At 32.5% G+C, this 20,437-nt stretch overlaps 1 protein-coding gene across 1 annotated transcript; it reads left to right on the forward strand.

The window, feature by feature from the left end:
- Nucleotides 1-9,144: 9,144 nt before the first annotated feature.
- On the forward strand, nucleotides 9,145-17,057 carry LOC134248698 (solute carrier family 23 member 2-like). Its single transcript, XM_062731098.1, has 11 exons — nucleotides 9,145-9,384; nucleotides 9,787-9,944; nucleotides 10,364-10,467; nucleotides 10,917-10,990; nucleotides 12,003-12,184; nucleotides 12,312-12,432; nucleotides 12,559-12,703; nucleotides 15,183-15,436; nucleotides 15,821-16,094; nucleotides 16,298-16,393; nucleotides 16,793-17,057. Exons 1-11 carry the CDS (start codon nucleotides 9,178-9,180, stop codon nucleotides 16,957-16,959), a joined length of 1,782 nt encoding a protein of 593 aa, XP_062587082.1. The 5' UTR covers nucleotides 9,145-9,177; the 3' UTR covers nucleotides 16,960-17,057.
- Nucleotides 17,058-20,437: the final 3,380 nt, after the last annotated feature.

The raw sequence follows: 20,437 nt of genomic DNA on the forward strand, positions 1-20,437 counted from the left end.
AGAACATTATTGCACATACAATGTAATTTATTTTCCTCCCCAGTATATATTTGCGGGTCTTACAATCGGCTTAATAATGAATATTACATGTTTGTACAATCCCTCCTACCCAAGATATAAAAAAATGCACAAGAATCTCTTGTTACATTGATAGGGTATCAAAATAAGAAGTTTGAAAGGAATGTATCATCGATTTAAAAAACAACTGGTAATTAAGGAACACAATGCCAGTTATGCACAGATACACATTTTTATCCATTCATTTCTTTCAGTATGGGCCAGACAACATCGAGCACAAATGATGAGTCAATCAATGCTGGAGACATCAATATATCAGGCGATTCTACCAATACCGGAAACATCACTGTCGGAAACATCACTGGAAATGACATACAACTTTTATCCCACGACCGAAATGGGTAAGCGTCATCCCTTCTGGAGAATATGCCACTATCCCAAAAGCCAGTGGTTTTATTTCCGTCTTTCTTAAGAATGGAAAGGGAGGATCGGAAAAATTTGATGTTGCCAAGTATGCAAGTGAATCGGGAAGAAATTTCATAGTGAAGGATGACAGCGGTAAAGTCAACGTTTGTAGAGCAAAGCACGGGACGAAATTGGAAGTGGATTGTCCCCTGGAGAAAAAATAAAACCATAATCAGTATTCCTTTTCAGATTGAAATGTACATTGCTTTTCTTTGCTTCTGTCTATTTTAAGAATGGAATTCTTTATATATACAAAGAATCAGTTTTGAATCCTCTTCATTTCAATTACTATTAAAGTAGCGTGATAAAATATATACCTATCTATCTTTCATGTATATTTAGAGCATCTGCTATTTAATTTGTAATGAAATTAAACAGGAAAACTTAACTGTTACCGACTTATCAATCAACGTTTTAAGAACAACATGGCGTTAGAGTATTGCGTTTATTACACACAATCAAAAAAAAAAAAGGACAGAAATAAAACACCAAATGAAAGTGAAAAAAAAAAACATTTACAGAATTCCAAATAATCCATGTAATATGCCTAATTGTTAATTCATTGGTGTAAGGCAACCAGAGAACATCCACCACACATCAGTACTGTGCAGATTGAAAAAAATAAAACAACACCCCTCCTCCCCCCCCAAAAGTATTTTGGTCACTGCCTGTAAAGTACATGTCTGTACTGCAAAGTTCTTACACCTGGTAAATTCTTTGCATCTGAAAGAAAGAGGGAAAATTTAGTCTTCAAAACAACTTGTTACAGTGGGATTTGTATTAGAAGTGTTTAATTGTTTGTTATTTTCTATTATACAATTTACGTATTACATGTACATGTAAAGTGCTATTGCTTGTTTTCTCTACGTCACAAAAATAAAAGCTATAACATTTACATCTTAAGTATCTTTTTTTATATGTGTTGTTGGTTTTGATAATGGATATATGCCTACCCTCAGAATATTAAATGTTTTTCCTTTTGCAAATCAGATGTTACTATACATCACGGTCCGTGAAACACTTAACAATTCAAATTTCTAAAATTATTTTGAGTTTTGGAATGTTAATATAATATTAGTTCAAATATTTTTTTTAAAAAACTCAAACTAATTTGGTATTTTAGAATTTAATATATTAGTTAAACAATCTAAATTTTCAAATTTCAAAAAAAAAATAAAATTTTTAATATGTTAGATTTTTATCTTAAATGTTCAAAATTCAAATTTCCAAAAACGATTATTTTTTATTTAAACGTTTGAGTTCTTTGTGTACCGTTTGTTCAGAAAATTTACACTCAACAATCTACAGTTCAGTAATATTTTCATCATTTTATCACTTAAGATTAGCTTCAAACTTCTTAAATACTGCATTGAAACGTTTTAGATTTATGGAAATTTTGAATTTTTTTTTTCTCTTTTATTGATAACAAACAATGATATAAATAACACACAGATAGACTACATTACACATTGACATTTGATGATTCTTTTCACATAGAATAAAGAAAAAAGAAAAGCATTGACATTAAAATTTTGATGATTCTTTTCACATAGAATAAAGAAAAAAGAAAAGCTATATATAATACGTACACAGATAAACAGTTTCTTTTCACATAGAATAAAGAAAGAAGAAAAGCTATAATCAATTTGAGACAATAATTAAAATGATAATTATACTTATAATCATGATAATAATAGATAACATATGAGAAGCTATGACAAATGTGTAAATACTTGTATAATGGAATTATAAAGAATATAGTATGTTCCTATGTTAGCATGATAGGTCATCTTCCACACTTTCAAGAGTCCATAATGCCCTCATGCTAACATAGACTCCACAACTGGTTTTGTGGACCTGCTGGTAACATATATTTAAATTTACAAATGAAAACAAACTTTTTTTAGCAATTTGTGAATCTGTACATTTTCATATGAAAATTCTGCAATATGCTGATATGTATTTAAAGATGATTTAACAGAATTAAACAGGGAATCTTTGTTACAAGTTGTATCTGTCAATCTACACTTCATCTTATATTTAAAAATTTTTAACGCAATGTAAGATATCAATGTATTCATACCGTTTGTTAAATCTGTGTTTTCATGAAAACCTATTACAATATGCTTCCAACTTATTTTGAAACCTAAAATTGTACTTATTTTGTGCCATATAAAATTTGAGTCATTACAGTTAAATAAAAGATGTATTATATTTTCTACATCTCCACAGTTAGCACAAAATTTTTGCACATTTGGATTCCACTTGCTCACACTCAGGTTATTGTTTAATAATTTATGAAATATTTTATAATTAAATTCTGCTATATACTTATCAGACATTTTCGAGATTTTCACATGATAAATGGAAGCCATAGATACCTCGGAGTATCAAACAATTCACTCCAATAATTTTCCGTTATTGGTCTCAAAAAATTTCTTTTCGATGAATATTTTATAAAAAAGAGATGATTTTATTTTATTTATTTGTGTATACCTGTTTCCTTTTAATAGTACAGTAGTACTGCGTCTTATATTAATATACTGTGCCTTTTCACACTCATATGTTTTTGAAAATTTATTAAAAATAGTCTTCATAATGAGGTATTCACACAAGATATTATTTTTGTATAATATTTTATCCTAATATCACGGAATATCCCATCTGCGCCATAGAGATCTCTTATGTACAATTTTCAAGATAAATTGGTTTGTTTTTATGTGTAAAAAGTTTGTTTTTCCATATTGGTAAAGATAAAAATTCTTTGGAAAATCTTTAATCATTTTACATGCATTGAATGCACAGATTGATTCTTTGTAAAAGATGGGAATGTTTTTTAGCTCTTTGTAGTCATCTACATTTGTTAAATTAGTTTTTAAAATGTATTCTAATGACAATGTTTCCCTATTAAAATGATAGTTTAAGAATGATACAAGACTAGAATTTGTATTTAGTAACCTTGGAATCCAAGATGCCTTGGATGCTTTGAGTTTAGATTCAATGTCTATAATGTTAATACCTCCTTGTTTTTCATCCCCAATAAGTGTATTTCTTTTTATAGGTCTTTACTATTCCATACGAAGTTAAAGATTAATTTATTTATTTGTTTAATAATTTCTCCGGGTGGATTGGGAAGAATGGTTGCATTATATTGCAATTTTGAAATACACAATGTATTAATTATTTCTTTTTTTCCAAAGATTGTTAATTTTCTCTTTTCCCAAGATTTTAAAATCTGTGCTATTTTATCTATTTTATCTTGCCAATTTTTTTCCAAACATAATTTTTTGTTGTGTCCTACAAATATCCCTAATGTTTTTACTGGATCGTTAGTCACTTTTATCCCTTCTATACTATTGTACGAATTTCTCAGTGGTACTAGTAATAAACATTCTGATTTATTAATGTTAAGATTTGGTCCTGCAACTTTCGAAAAGTTTTGTACCACTTTAATTACATGTTTTACAGATTTTATATCTCTCAGAGGATTTGTAGAGTCGTCTGCATGTTGTAGCATCTTAATTTCATTATTATTTTCAATTTTGAAGCCGTGTATATCCTCCGAAGAGTTTATGCGTATAGCTAATATTTCAACTGTTATAATAAATAGTAAAGCAGATATTGGACAGCCTTGTCGTATGCCTCTAGTCATATTACATGTTTTAAAAATAAATCCATTATTTTTTACTCTAAATTTAGGGGTTTTATATAATATTTTTATCCATTTCATAAAATTTGGTCCAAAATTCAGAGCTTTTAATGTTTCAAACATAAAAGACCATTCAATAGTATCGAAAGCTTTTTCAAAGTCTAAGAAAAGTAGGATTCCGTTTTCATTTTGATCTTAACAGTAATCAAAAATATCCTGAATTAATCTGGCGTTACATCCAATATATGTCCTTTTATATAAGCTGATTGGTTATTGTTAATGAGTTTTGAAACAACTGTTTGTAGTCTTCTAGCTAGAACAAATGCTGATATCTTATAGTCACAGTTAGTCAGACTTATAGGTCTATAATTTTTTAGAATAGATTTATCGCCTTTTTTATGAATGAGACTTATGATTGACAACTTTTGTGTCCCAGTTAACTCTTCAGTCTCAAATGATTTTAATAAGGCATCGTAAAAGTATGTTTTTATATCATTCCAAAATAATTTATAAAACTCTACTGGTATCCCGTCTAACCCTAGTGATTTCTTATTTTTCATATTTCTGATAGCTTCTTCACATTCTTTTATTGTGGGAATATCATCACAATAACTTTTTTCACTGTCTGTCAATTTTGATGAGATGTCTGTTTTCGATATATAGTTTGTGATTTCCTCCTTCTGAGGGTTTTTATATGTATAAAGATTTTCATAAAAATTGCATAGTGATCCTAAAATTTCATTGTTTTTATAATTTTGAATTTTGATTCAAATGTTCTAATTTCAAATATCAAAAACGCTTTGATGTTTTTTTTTTTTTTTTTTTTTTTTTTTTTAGAATTTCAATTTAAACATCAAAAGTATCAAATGTCCAAACCCGATTTGAAATTCGATCATCAGTTCAATATTCCAAATATATAAAAGATTTTTTGATTAACCAAATGAGTTTTTGAAATAGTTTCAAAATTAAAACCAGGTTTGTAATTTGATATTTTGGATATTTGAAGTAAACTTCTAAAAATTCAAAATATTAAAAGTGCTTTGGTTATTTAAAAGTTGAGTGTTTAAATCAAAATTCTAAATTTCTTAAAATCTAAAACGTTTTAAAGTTGGAAGTTTGAAGTAAATTCTAAATAATCAAAAGACGAAAAATGTTATTGACTTTTAGATTGTTGAGCGTAAACTTTCTGAAGAAACGATAGATTAAAAACTAAAAAGTTAAAAATACAGAATGTGTTTTGGGAAATTTTAATTTTGGATATTTAAGGTAAAAAATCTAGAATATTAAAATACTAAAACCTGTTTGGAAATTTGAAAATTTAGATTTTTGAACTAAAATATTAAATTCCATATACCAAATCAGTTTGAGTTTTTGAACGTTTGAAATGTGAACTATTATTATCAACATTCTAAAACTCAAAATCATTTTAGAAATTTGAATTAAGTATTACAGACTCACCACCTATCAGATTCCAAATTGATTTAAACAAGCAAATTCAAAGAATTGCTGTCCCCTGCTTTCGGTGTCTTAGTAAAATTGAGATGTCGTTAGCAACACTTGAAAATATTCCAAAATTAAGTCAAACATGAATGCCACGGGGACAAATATAGCACATTAGAAAACAAGAGGCCCACGGACTTTATAGGTCATCTGAGTATTGTAACAATTTTGTAACGAATGAATTTGGTTAATGTTTTAAACCAAAGGCCATGAAATTCATAATTTTGATACAGGCACCATTGCTTATTATAACTATAAACTTTGGATGCTTTCTCTGATAACTTAATACCCAGAAACAGAGCAGGCAATCAAGGAAAGTATACATTTCCACTATCCCTCAGTAATGCCCCCACTTCACAGGAACCTTTGACCCTAGGGTCACATGTTTCACAATTTTGGAAAAGGCACCCTTGCTCAACATAAATGTTTGATTCATATACCAACAAAAACAGATTTCAAACCATTTATTTCTTTTCAGTATTGATCATAAAAGCCCCCCCCCCCCAGGACACACACTGGTTCCTGCTTTTAAAATGAATAAACACTAATGAAGTATTTTATATATTGTTCCTTTTTTACATCGACTATAAAATACGTTTTATTTACATGTTCATTTTCTTTGTGAATTTACTTTAGTTTTTCAAATGTAGCTTTTCATATTTTTCCTGCTTTTATGCACATACTCCTAATAAAAAATGTTAATTAAAATTCTACTACAATTATTACCGAGATCAAAGAAATACCGCGGACATTCTTCTTCAAAAAATAACGAACGTCATCAAAAAATTATCAGAAACACGTACTTGTATCGAGCCTGTGCAGTTGAAATGTACATCTGATTTAAGAATGAAATACATATTTAGACCACATCGATGTGTCTTCTTTTGCAATTAAAACACTGTATATTGCAGAAAGTAGCTGATGAATGTAGGTTTTAAGGTAAAGCTGGGCTGTTTCATAGACTTCCTTACGCCCTATTTAAACTCCGTGATTTCAGTTATAAAGTGGTAAAATAGGAAATTGATTGTGTTATTGTATACTCAAAAAGAATTATCTATATATATATATATATATATGTGTTAGAAACAGATTTATAATTGATAAAAGGCTAATTTTAATGCAGCGAAAGCACAAATCGTCTGCATTCTATTCACAAGTAAGCAAACAAATTTACAATCTGGTGCTAAATGGAACAGTACGTGTTTTCACAGCATGGTGACCTAATTCGTTTCTCCATAGAGAAACGATCGGTCGTATGTTAGAGCTGCTTAGTAGAATAGAAATAAAGTCCTTGTTGTCGTGAATGATGCAGAATAACCTCCTCTGTCTTGAAATGTTTGAAATCTAAAAGCCTTGGCTAGCGCCTCGGCTTTTATCTTTTAAACAACAATTCTCGACCTCAGAGGTTATTCTGCAACATTCACGAAAACGCGGACTTTATCTCTTAATTAATGCAACGTCGTTTTTTTTTTACAAGAAGTCGCACTTTTTCTTTAACTCCAGGAAGCTGTATATATATGTAACATTTTAAGCTCGACTGAGCCGAAGTGCCAAGTGATCTCTTATCAAAGAGTGTCCAGTGTCCTTCTGTCGTGTGTCGTATGTAAACATTTCACATTTTTGACTTCTACAGAACCACTGGACCAATTTCAACCGAACTGGCCACAAAGACTTGTGTTTATCATCTTAGTTCAAGATTACAGCGTAAATAAAAGCTTCAGATACATTATCCTCCTACCACTTATTCTACTCCTGTACGCCATTTCCACCATATTTCTTTTAAACTTTGCCATATTTAATTTTTTTTGGGGCACTCTGCCCTTGTTGAACAGTGCCCACAACGTTACTCTTTACAATTCTACCGCGTCCGATTATGCGTGTATCCTATAGTATCGTGCGTGTATCCAATCGTATCGTGAGTATATCCTATCGTATCGTGCGTGTATCGTATCGTATCGTGCGTGTATCCTATCGATCGTGTGTGTATCCTATCGTATCGTGTTATCAGTTTATCAGGTTATCCGTTTTCTATCTCGGTTTGCATCAAAAATTTTTTTCGTGTTATTATGGGACTATTTTTTATAGTAAATTTTGACGTCATGGGGCCTCGTGCATTTCAAATCTACTAAATTAGACGATATTTCAATTTATTTTAAGATTGTTATTTCAAGTAAAAATTAGATATTTAAGGAATCACTGTCTAGTTACTATGCTAGGGACATCAACATTAGTAGGAAACATGGTATAATTTCAGCATAACGGGCTGTTCGTAATTTTCGATCATGCGGTTAAAAAAATATCGAATATTATTCTACCCTGCGTTTCTTTTTCCTTTCAGTATATATTCTTTGACCTATTTTGCAATTGATTGAAAATCATTATAATATATTTTTAGTAAATAAAAAGGAATTTTAAAGAAGTTGTAAACTTTTTAAAGTACTAATGTAAACTTCATTTAATACAAACATCTTCCTATTAAGAATTAATTTTTTAAAATATTATTTCAAATCAATGAGGTCTCTAGAAATACATGCAGCACTTTTGCACAATATTATTAACAAGCACTTGTATATCTGGTTTGTTTTATATATATAAATATTTTTAAATAAAAACGAGTTAAAAAGGCGATTTTTAAAAAATTTATAATTATCTTCCTTTAATTTTGTGAATAAGTGCCGTATTAGCTGTAATAATGTATCCCTCTCTTTTTTTTCGTGGTGGCGGTGTTGGTGGTGTGTGTGTGTGTGGGGGGGGGGTATCAGTTTGAAAGGAGAGGGCTATATTATTGCAGCTAGAGTGTGTTATACTATTCGACACAAATAAACATGTAGCTTTAGAAACGCAGAAATCGTAATAAACGCATTCGAAGTTGTTGACATGACAACCAATTGCCTGGTACATATACATATGTATGTCCAAATGCATATACCGCGTTTCCAACATGGGCATGGGAACCCCGAGGGGGGGGGGGGGTTCGCAGGGCCTAGCCCCCAACTTTTTTTGCAAATATATACATAGTATATAGGCACTGAAAATGGGGGTTTACCTATTTTTGTTGGTTAAGCCCCCCTTCAACTTTCAATTAGCCCCCACTTTCAATTTGCTTCCGACCCCTATGTTCAATATATACAATGTACGGTTGAGAAAGTTGTGTCGTATGGAAACTCGTATAATTTCAGGTCATCATCTTTGTGAAATATTTAAAGCTACTTGGATGTTTCTGTCCAGGATTAGGGCGTATATCAATGAGCTGAAAATGTGCATTCTAGCTGATTAATGTGCAATCAGTTTTCTGCACAACCTCTTTCCATTAAGCATACTGGCATAAGTACATCGGTGTGTTAGGGACTTAATATATCATTTAACAAAGATTTTCTTAATCACGCTTTTGAACGGGAGCAAACATTCGTGCAGTTGCATGTCATTAGAAATTTACTCCAACTGACTGCTTTCTACAATCTATCTACGTATCTATCCGGTCATTTTGCGTGTCGTTACTTTCTTGCAAAAATCAGGGGGCCATCTTGCTTTCCAAGTTGAAAAAAATGTCATTAAAAGATGACGACAAATTTAGAAACAATGGAGTGGACACTAGTTATGAACATTTGTTAGACTCGGAAAAATTAATGGATGAATCACGAATGCAGAAAGGCGAGGCCGTAGTGGAAATCAAAGATGAACGACAAAACGAACTTTTGTACAAAGTCTCCGACCATCCCCCGATATACCTGACAATCTTCTGTGGTCTACAGGTATTGTATATGTATTTCAAATTGTAAGCAAAATAACAAAATATAAATTTTAAGAACATTCTGGCGTTTCATTGAAATTTACTAAAGAGATAATTCTGTTCCGTTAAACTATTAATAACAACTTTTAAAACTACCTTTGCCACGTAAGCAAAGTTCAATATATTGAACATTTAATGTATTTAAGGGAAAAAAGTGAAACGTATTTCATTCGGAACCTATTTTAAATTAAATATTTTTTTCCTTGTTTTAAAGAACCGTGTAAACATACTTTTTCCCTTGTTGAAACTAACGCCTTTCCTTTTCCGACAAAACATTCCTCAGTGGATTATAAATTAGACAGATTATAATGTTCGATTAATCTTTTTTTTTTCATTTAAGAAAATGTCTTCTTTCTTTTGCAAGCACACTTTAATTTCCCTTTCCGCGAACATGGCGATCTCCCTTTTGGTAGCTGATGTGACATGTGCAACTCACATGGAAGACATTAAAACCACACTTCTGAGTTCTACCCTTTTGATGTCGGGTGTCTGTACCTTATTGATGAGTCTCGTCGGTTCCAGGTAAAAACCATGTTTAGTTTGTAAAGCTTTAGCTCCGTAAACGAGAGGTAGTGAATTCGAGTTACGACCGACACTAACATAAGTTTATTAAAAATGGGTAGCAACTGCTCCTTTGCTATATGCGCTTGGCACATGACCTGAAAGTTGCGACTCCTTCAAAATAAGAAATTAAACTTCGAGGTCCTGTGTCTTAGCATGTGTTGGCACGTTAAAGATTCCTCACTGCCCAATGACCCCGGATGCAAAGTAAAGGTCAAAATTGGAAGCTTTTCCGGTATATGATGGCGTTTCTAAATAACTGCAAAATTCTCGAACGCGATATACATGTAAAACAACATAAAATGAATCATGTGTAATTTTTAAGAGTGTTTATTTTTCAGGAATTAATATTTTCATGGATATTTATTTTGTTTCCATAGACTTCCTCTATTTCAAGGAGCTGCAGGAGATTTTCTTATCCCTCTGTTAGCTATGCAAGTTCTGGACAAGACGAGGTGCAGTTTTAATGACGACTTCGATTCCGGTAAAGATTTAAGATCAGTTTTAGTTCTTAGTTTAAAGTATTTCTTATGCTAAGTATTCAATGTATGTATCTTTTAATGTATATCAATTATAGTTAAATCGTTTTAATGATTTGGAAAACTGTAAAGATATGGAAATGATTATATTTGCCCCCTTTAAAATAGCTGATGATTACAATTATTATTTAAAGTAAATATTAAGCTTTCTCATCATGGGTATGAAAAGTTTCCCGACTGGTAATTTTCTTTTAAAAAATGAAAACCTTTCTGTAACTTACCAAGAAAGACATCATAAATATTTATGAACATATATTGTACAGACCTGAACAGGTTCCATAAAATCTAATAGTCAAAATGTTTTGTTTCAATTTTCTTTAAATAAGTTTTTTAGTGGCACAATTCCTTATTGAAATGGTAAAATTTTTAAGAAAGACATTTGGGATTATTTCAGAATCAAACTCCACAATTGTAAACACTACAATTACAGCAAACCATAGAGAATACATTCTAAGCAACATTCAAGATGTAAGTATCACAGTTTAAAATGGTCAGAAAATTATTAAATCGCGTTATAATACATATTCCTACCGTAATTTAAAAAGACTATTTTTAATGCAACGAAAGCTCAAATCGTCTGCATTCCATATATAGGTAAGTCAACAAAATTTATCTCTGGTGTTAAATAGAACAGCGTAATCGAGACATGGTGACCTAATTCGTTTCTCTATAGAGGAAACATTCGGCCGTATTTATCGCCCTTAGTAGAATAGAAATAAAGTCCTTGTTGTCGTGAATGATGCAGAATAACCTCCTCGGTCTCGAAATGTTGTTTGAAACATAAAAGCCTCGGCTAACGCCTCGGCTTTTATCTTTCAAACAACATTTCTCGACCTCGGAGGTTATTATGCAACATTCATGAAAACGCGGACTTTATTTCTTAAATAGACATCCCAGAAAAAGACAATTTTTCAAAACAAAAAAGGGGGGATTTGTGTTTCAATTGACATGAAAAATATCATTGATACCCCTTTTACTGCAGTATACACTGTCAACAATAGAAGTCCAAACGACTAAATGTTCCTCTATTTTACCCTCAATATTTCGAATCTTTCGAAATCGAGATAGCGGTTTGACTGTATATATATATATATATATATATATATATATATATATATATATATATATATATATATATATATATATATATATATGATTTTGATATATCCTGGCCTCAGGATCATATATTCGACACAAACTTATATGTACGTCGAAATTTCAACAAATAAATGTTGATAAATGTTAATTTTAGAAAATGATTGAATTAATCCCTTAATTCGCAGGAAAAAATGCACTTTTTTGAAGCAATTTTGAATAATATTTCAACTTTGATCTATTTAATTTTTACAACGTTATTATAAAATAAAGATTTTGACTGATAAGCTTTAGATGATTCTTGATCAAAGGGGCTTAGTTGTGCAAATAATACACAATGTTTTAAAGAAATTACATGTATATTTAATTTTTTGCCGATTTTCAGTTACAAGGAAGCCTCGTTGCCGCTGGAACTTGTCAATTTTTGATTGGAGCAACAGGTTTGGTCAGCTTCCTTCTGAAATTCATAGGGCCAATCACTATCGTTCCAACTCTATTTTTAAGCTGCGTCTTTATCGTCAGAGCATGCGTCAAATTTGCGTCAGTACACTGGGGAGTTGCACTGTTGTAAGTGATCAAGTGATTGACAGTTTAGTAGCACAAGCTATGCATTTTATCGAAAGACGAAACTTACTTTTTTTTTACAATTACAAGTTTTTTCCTGTATAAATAAACACTTTTCTCTATGACTTAGGGTAACTGCTGTTTCCCTGATTTTATCCTTGTATCTCAGCCATCGCAAAACACCAATACCAATGTGGACGAGAAAGAAGGGGTTTCACATTCTCTGGTTTCCACTACATCAAGTTTATTCAGTAAGATCTTTTATCATTTATCTATTCCTCCAAAAATATTAAATCTAAAATAAACTTTATTTGTGATGCACCTGCATATACTGTACCTTCTTTTTCAACAAAACTACACAAAAAGTTTCCCGACAGATTCTGATTGGGATTTTGGTTGGTTGGTTTGTTTGTGGCGTCATGACAGCGGTGGGAGCTTTTGACCCAGATGATAAGTTGGCCAGAACTGATACCGGATTGGAGGCTGTCAGAAAATCTGCGTGGTTCCGAGTTCCTTATCCGGGTAAACAACCGATATTTTCTTACATTAATGAGGGACCTATACACTAACTTCAGTATATACATGTAGGTCCCTACATAAACGTATGAGATTTCATTTGTCATAAAATGTAGATAAATGATTCAAGATTCATATTTGCTTCTAACATCATACTCTTCACTAAAAAGACGTCGCCTTTTCTCCTGCTTTTTGTCTGAAAATTTCTTAACAATCCAGTCGCCCTCATTTTTGCTAGTGCTCTCGAGCGCTAGCAACTACGTTAGTCCAAATTCCTTGAATACGCATGCTCGGCCGCCATGGTGGTGCATTCTGGGAAAATTGTGAAAACTACTACAGATAGACCGTACGATAACAATTTCGTTGTATCATGTTGTAGCATGAAATAACTGTTCATTTATTGTGTAGCTTACACTTTAAAGATAATTTCATATAATCTATAATATTTTAAATTCTGATTGTTCTAAAGAATGACAAGGGAGTTTTTTTTAATCTAAGCACAACCAAAGATAGATTCTAATTTCTGATTGGTCAATTCAGCCAATCTTACAAATTCCAGAAACAGAAGCAAGAATTTACACTAAAAATAACGAATAAATCCACTATTTGTGTTTAAAAAATGTGTATGGCTTTTAACCTAACATATCTTGACAAAGATGACCCAAAGGACCAAGATACTTCACATCTCCACATTCGGAACTCATTTCTTTATACAACATACACTTTGAGTTATTTTCTATATTCCATTCAACTCCCATGTATTTTCTTTGCTAAATTGCCAAGAAATTCTCTTCTTTAAATCAGCTCATATATACATGCAGTGTCTCAATCGGCATCTTCTTCATATTATATAGAGCCCCACCCCCTCTCTCCAGTAAAGGTCATATATGTTCCGTTGCACCAAAACTCAAATAGGTCACCCCCCACCCCACACCCCTTGTTTCTTTACCTATGTGTCTATAAAATACGCTTCACAAAACAATAATAACTTTATCACTCTCCAGCCTCGATAAAAATTAAAGAATTCAGCAAAATAAATCACTTGATCACGGATCTTCCTTTCTGTGTTCAAATATTGCTACGGTGCTAGCTCACCTATTTTTTTAAAAGATAAATTGTACCATTCTCCGGTAATATAGATTTGTAATTCTATATACACGTACCGGTGATATGGAAATGTGATATAATCAAGCTCGCCATTATACAGTTAAATTGTTTTATTCAGTACCTGTGCAACCTATTTTACTCTGAAATCAGACCTTTTCTTTACACAATGTGTAATCTGATTACTAGTACTAGTTTCTTCCTTCTCAAAGTACTTTTCACTGATGTACATGTATGTTCAACCATATCACTTTCTTAGGAGGAGTTTCAATGCGTATCTCATAATATTTGAGAAGTAAGAAGTTGATCCTTACGTCGCGAGTTCGAATTCCACTATGGGACATTCAGATGAGACCGTATAAACCGAGGTCCCGTGTCGCAGTAGGTGCTGGCACGAAAAAAGATCCCTCCCTGCTCTATATCCTGAGTGCCGGGTATAGGACAAAATTTGCAGCACGTTAATATACAATCACTAAATCAATAGACGAAGTTGTTGAGGGTTACATGTATCACCTTAATATAAAGTGGGTGACTATGTACCATATAGGCTTGATTTACCGAGGTCTTCACCAATTAGATGGAGCGATCTATTGTTAAAATGATATTGTCCTACGGACCAGCCCCGTGGGGATCCGGATTAGAATAGGTCCTCAGTACCCTCTTGCTTGTCGTAAAAGGCGACTAAATGGGGCGGTCCTTCGGATGAGACCGTATAAACCGAGGCCCCGTGTCACAGCAGGTGTGACACGATAAAGATCCCTCCCTGCTCAAAGGCTATGAGTGTCGAGCATAGGCCTAAATTTGCAGTCCTTCACCGGCAATGGTGACGTCTCCATATCAGTGAAATATTCTGGAGAGGGACGTTAAACAGTATACAATCAATCAATCAATCCTACGGACCTGGTTTAATGATAGAATTTGTTCCATGAACTTGTAATGTAGCAAAAGATAACTCGTACTCATTGCATTGCATTTACTGCAAACAATCCAGAGACTTCCGTCTGTAAAAAAGGCAAGTGAACTTTAAAAGAGAAAAATGCGTTGAGAAAAAAAATTGAATGTTTGTCTTCGTGGAGAATATTTTTGGGAATAAAAGGCTGATACATCCTCAAATAGATTTGTTTTGGATAATTTGGTAGTTATTTTCAGGCCTTTTTGTATTCTTCAAATCATTTCGGAGCGGATCCGCTCCGATTTGCTACATTGCAAGTATATGGGACTTATTCTAACTGTGGTGAGGGCTTGTCCCGAGTCATAGTTAATTATTCTAATAATCCACCAACCAATTTCCTTCAAATCTTTTTTTCTCTACCATTGTTTTAAAAACATGAAAGATATTTAGCCATTTCATGATTGTTATTTATCTCTTCTTTTAATGTAGGTCAGTTTGGTCCCCTGTCATTCAGCACGAGTGTTTTTGCGGGATTTATGATAGGGACCATTGTATCAATCCTCGATTCCATTGGTGATTATTACGCATGCGCAAAAATGTCCAATGTGCCACCGCCCCCTACTCACAGTGTAAACCGTGGAATCCTTATTGAAGGGCTGTGTAGTATTATAGCGGGGTTCCTAGGTTGTGGACATGCAACAACTACCTTTGGGGGAAATATTGGTGCAATTGGAGTAACTAAAGTATGATGAGTTGGATATGCTTGTTTCATAAACACTGCACTGAAAGCATTTACGATACTTTTTGAAAACAAAATAAATATATATATATATATATATATATATATATATATATAAAAATCAAACAATGGTTACTTTATTTACAAAAGTATCATATAAAATCATATATAAAAACCGGACACTGTGAAATTTTCAAATTTATATATATATATATATATATATATATATATATATATATATATATATATATATATAATATTGGTTATAAGAAAACATTTAGCAAAAGTAAAATAAAAAAATACCTGAATTGATTTTTGCAATTGAATTACTACTTCGATCCAAAACCTTTATTTCTTCAAATGCCGCGGTTGCTTTTCTTTCAAACAGGTGGCTAGCCGAGACGTTTTCATCACGGTGGGTTTTATATACATCGTTTTTGGACTCATTGGAAAAATATCTGCGATTTTTCTAACCATCCCTTACCCAGTCCTGGGTGGAGCGCTGATTGTGATGTTTGGAATGTTTAATGGCGTTGTCCTGTCTAATCTACAAGTTGTCTCACTAAGTTCGTCCAGAAATCTTGCCATTATTGGAACTTCCATTTTGTTCGGGCTCATGATTCCATACTGGTTAGAGACCAACCCCGATGCTATTCAAACAGGTTTGCATCAACTTGTTCTTTCCAATTTATAAACTAACAATGATTTTTTTTTTCGCTTGCCAGATGAAATGAATTTGAGTCCAATAAAATCAAAACTGTAGCTCATAGTTGCCAAAATATTTTCCAAATTTTAACGAAAATATGAATTTAATAAAAATCACTTTTTCCAATATTAACTGAAGACTTTGATGTTCTATTTTTAGGATCTCCATCAGCTGATAGTGTTATAAGGATGCTAATGGTTAATCCTAACTTATGCGGGGGTATTACGGCTTGTTTTCTGGATAACACCGTCAGAGGTATGCAAGAATTTCGAAAAAGTGGAAATTTTACCGAGATGCAGCTTCAGCGATTTGTCCTTAAAATTTGGTATTAAAATTTAAGTGACAAGTAATTTTGGCGTTTTCAAAATGCTCACCAAAGAAGAAATTACATGTATAAATAAAACGCGATACTCGATTTTAGCAATCTAGATCGTTAAATTAAATCCTCGCTAAAAATTCTGCATTTGCGGTAATACATTTTAAGGAAACTTTAACCCACATAAAGTTTAAATCAATAAACTTTAAAATTTTAGCGGTTAAAAACAGGTAGAGTCAGCTAAAGGATCAAGTCCCTTCTTGAACACTTAACTCTTACTTGTAAGCATGCTTTAGCTTAGAATACTTCACTAAAGAATGTCCTTGTTTTATACAAAGGTTCTTTGAAAGAACGAGGAATTGAAGCTTGGCAAAGAATGATTGGTGAGAAGGCCGAGGATGGAGAAGAATTTGATGACGACATCACAATATACGACATTCCTCTACCCAAAATATTGAAAGAGTCAAAGCTTTTCAGACGTTTGCCGTTCATTCCATCGCAATGAGAGATTACATTGTTTAAAGCTTTTATCATAAACAAAGCAAAGTATTGGAAAAGTGGCTCACATGATTTTCATGTCCATAATCTTTTTATTTGAAAATTATATGATATTTGTATATTTTTTTTATGTGAAGTTGCCCTTGCACAATATTTATGCAATATGCTTCTCTATGTAAAATTCAATCTCTAAGTTGTTCTGTCTCTTTTGTCACAAAGCTTTTTCCTTATGAATCCTTATAAATCTGATTGAAAAAAAAACATGAATAAAAATCAATTATCAAAGACCTATATATAATAAACAAATGCTAAGTATTTAAGTTTAATGTTTTATTCGAGTTGGCAGGTATTGTCCACAGTGGTCTACACAACAGCGGGGCAGCCGGCAAAATGGCATACCCCCAACATCAACATAGTTGTGCCCTCCCTGACGGGAAAAGTAGCACGTTGGGTTGACCTCAATCGTGCTACGGACACATTTAACACAAATTGTCTTTTAATTATATTATTTTGCTTTAGATTTACATTATATAAGATATAATTTTCAAAGTCAACATCACATATATCAACATCAACCATCACATATATCAACATCAACCACAAAAAGTCAACAAAATCAACAGTTCAATGGTTAAATTGAAGGTGACGATTTCGCCACATGGGCACCGTAGGTGCCCACCGCCACCTGGTGGGGGTAGGCAACTTCAATTTAACCACCCACCATGGACCCCTAGCCTACTCAAAACCCTCAGCAACCCATCCATCGTGAACATCACTCTCTCACATTTCCAACCCGTAGATTTATGCTGCATTAAAATCTGGTTACCCTTCAAATTTATCGTGCCTTAACCCCCCCCCCTTTTCCCTGATTTTATATCTTTCGAAGTGGTATTGCTTTGGGTCTCTATTTCTATTACTCATATCCAGCTATTTTACTTAGTCAGAAAGAAAGAACTAACTGGACTAATGTAAGAAAATAAAGTAGAAAATATGTCTTATCTAGATTTACCCCCCCCCCCCTTTTTAATTTATTGGTTTATCCATTTGAATTTTATTTCATATCATTTTTTTGGTCATTTGAAAATAAAAAATTGTAATATACTTTCCTGCAAAGATTACAAACAAGATGAATGAGCACCTATACTGTCTAACCCCCCCCCCCCTTCAGGATGATTAAGTTGTTCCTGTATTATAGACAATAATTTTAAGTGTTCACATTCCCACTCTGTCAAGCGCAGAACATGTTTTGTGATATTTTGTAATGTATCTTGCCAGTTCTGAAGGATGAGCTTATCTAAGTACTACTTATTTTTTAAACCAAGCTCTTCCGAAGACCATGCAAAATTGATTAAATATTGTATATACTATTCACCTTTCAAGCCAAGAAACACAATAGGGTACTGTGAAATCACTAATTTTCGTGGGGGTTTAATTTTCGTTGTTTTCGTGGTATGAAGACACCCACGGATTTATGTCCACCACGAAATGTAAATTTTCATATGCACAACTACTAAAAAGTTCTTCATCCACGAAATCAAATCCCCACGAACCAACATTTTTTCCTCAAACCACGAAAATTTGACCCCACGAAAATATGTGATTTTACAGTACTTTGTATTTACCCCTAAGCATTTGTTAATGTAGATGGACTGCACAAGACATGCAAGGAACATATGACTAAAACCTTTATTCTAAATCCCTTTCCAGCTGATACTCTATCAAAAAGGCATGCATGATCTAACTACACCTTAAGCTTCCTACTTTGGGAATTTTGGGTAGGGACCCCCCCCCCCCCCTTTCCTCTTGCAAAAATATGCTATGGAAGGGTTATTAAAAATATAGACTTCAAAATTCTTTTTAAGGCTGTAAAAAATAGATTTATGATAGAGAGCATGAAAATTAATGTGCTAAGTTAGTGTAAACCTATCCTTTCTATAATACCCTAAAATGCTGTCGAAGTTTATCTAATCTTAGCACTATGAAACGTTAACTCCTACTCACTTGTGGATTTGTATCCCCTAGCTAACCTGTATTTTACTCCAGCATGCTAGAGGTTGACGACAAGATACTTTTGGCTTGGCTCCGAGGTACATAAGGAGCGTAGGGACGTTAACCGAGGCTCTTATACATGTAGGAGTAACCTGTATTTGTACCCATTAGCTGATGCATGGATGAAAACTACATGTACATATGCACCGACTAAAGCATCTTAATCCCATATGAGATTAATGTGTAAATAGAAATTAATTCAGCTAACTGCTCACATGAGGGATAAACACATACCATATTACATGCGAATGGCAACTGGGTTTGAACTAATATTTTCAATGAAGAAATGCCCCCAAGGTATGCATATGTGTAAGCTAACAGTAAGCGCCTACTTATTAAAAAGAAAATATTGTAGGAAATGGATCAGATTATAATCTAGACTGTGGTAAAATATGTATCTAACCCCCCCCCCCCCCAATTTGTATCTCTAAGCAGTTAGGAAATCTCGCCTTATGCGGTTCTTTCATTTTATTTATTTATTTATTTTTAAAATCTTATTATTCCACATGAATAAAACCAGTTACCTAAATAATTTATCCTTAATGAGTTTGAAATTTGTGAATATAGAATTTTAACTGAAGCAAGTTTTATCTGTGTGAAAATAGCAAATCTTTTGTATCTAATAACGTAGAGACACAGCAAAAACCAACACTGACAAAAATTTAAGCCCCATTTTAAACCTTATACTGGAAGTCTCATTATAACCCACTTTATTTTATTTATTTGTTGATTTATTTATTATTATGACCATTCATACAGCATATGCCATAAGGAAAATACATAGAAAGACCAGCACTGCGAGCCTTATTCAAATGAGCCTGCATTGACTTTAGCACCTAAAGAACTCCTAAATTTGTCCCTCATCCCTTTGCGAAACTGAATTACTTGGTTAAAACTGGTAAAAGTTCAGGGACTTGAAGTTGCATTTCCTATTTTGAGGTTCACTTTCCCTGTTGAGAAAGATATCTCGAAGGAATAAATGTTAATTTACTAATAATTTTGATTAGATTAGCCTATAAATTATTATTTATTTTATAGTCTTTTTTTTTTGTAGAATTAATATTTAAATACCTAAAGATTTTCTTCTTGTATAAGTCTTAAAGAACATTGTCAGGAAATAAAAGCCCGTGCTAAAATTAATCTCTGTGTGAATTATCGACATTTGTGAAATAGTTTATATAATTAATTTAGTAAAAATAAGTTTACCTGATTTTTCATGTTAACTTAAGATGGTACAAAACTTTTCATTTACTGAACACAACTATATAAAATACAACGCCTTTATGCAGTTAAGGGGTGAGAAGTCATTAAATGTATGTGTCTTTATTGTGTTATCATGATATCATCAAATCTACTCAAATAAGGTACAGGCCCTGTTAGAAAAATTCATAATTATGTTCATATACACTGAAGACGGCTTCCAAATGAAGAAACGG

This window comes from Saccostrea cucullata, unplaced genomic scaffold (genome assembly GCF_032062105.1).
Source record: "Saccostrea cucullata isolate Sc308-1 unplaced genomic scaffold, CSIRO_AGI_Scuc_v1 ctg164, whole genome shotgun sequence".
NCBI classification, from domain to species: domain Eukaryota; kingdom Metazoa; phylum Mollusca; class Bivalvia; order Ostreida; family Ostreidae; genus Saccostrea; species Saccostrea cuccullata.

Coding starts and splice junctions, on each gene's coding strand:
- LOC134248698 (XM_062731098.1), top strand. CDS start 9,178: ATGTCATTAAAAGATGACGACAAATTTAGAAACAATGGAGTGGACACT. Junction 9,945..10,363: donor ATGAGTCTCGTCGGTTCCAG/GTAAAAACCATG, acceptor TTGTTTCCATAG/ACTTCCTCTATTTCAAGGAG. Junction 12,433..12,558: donor CACTACATCAAGTTTATTCA/GTAAGATCTTTT, acceptor GTTTCCCGACAG/ATTCTGATTGGGATTTTGGT.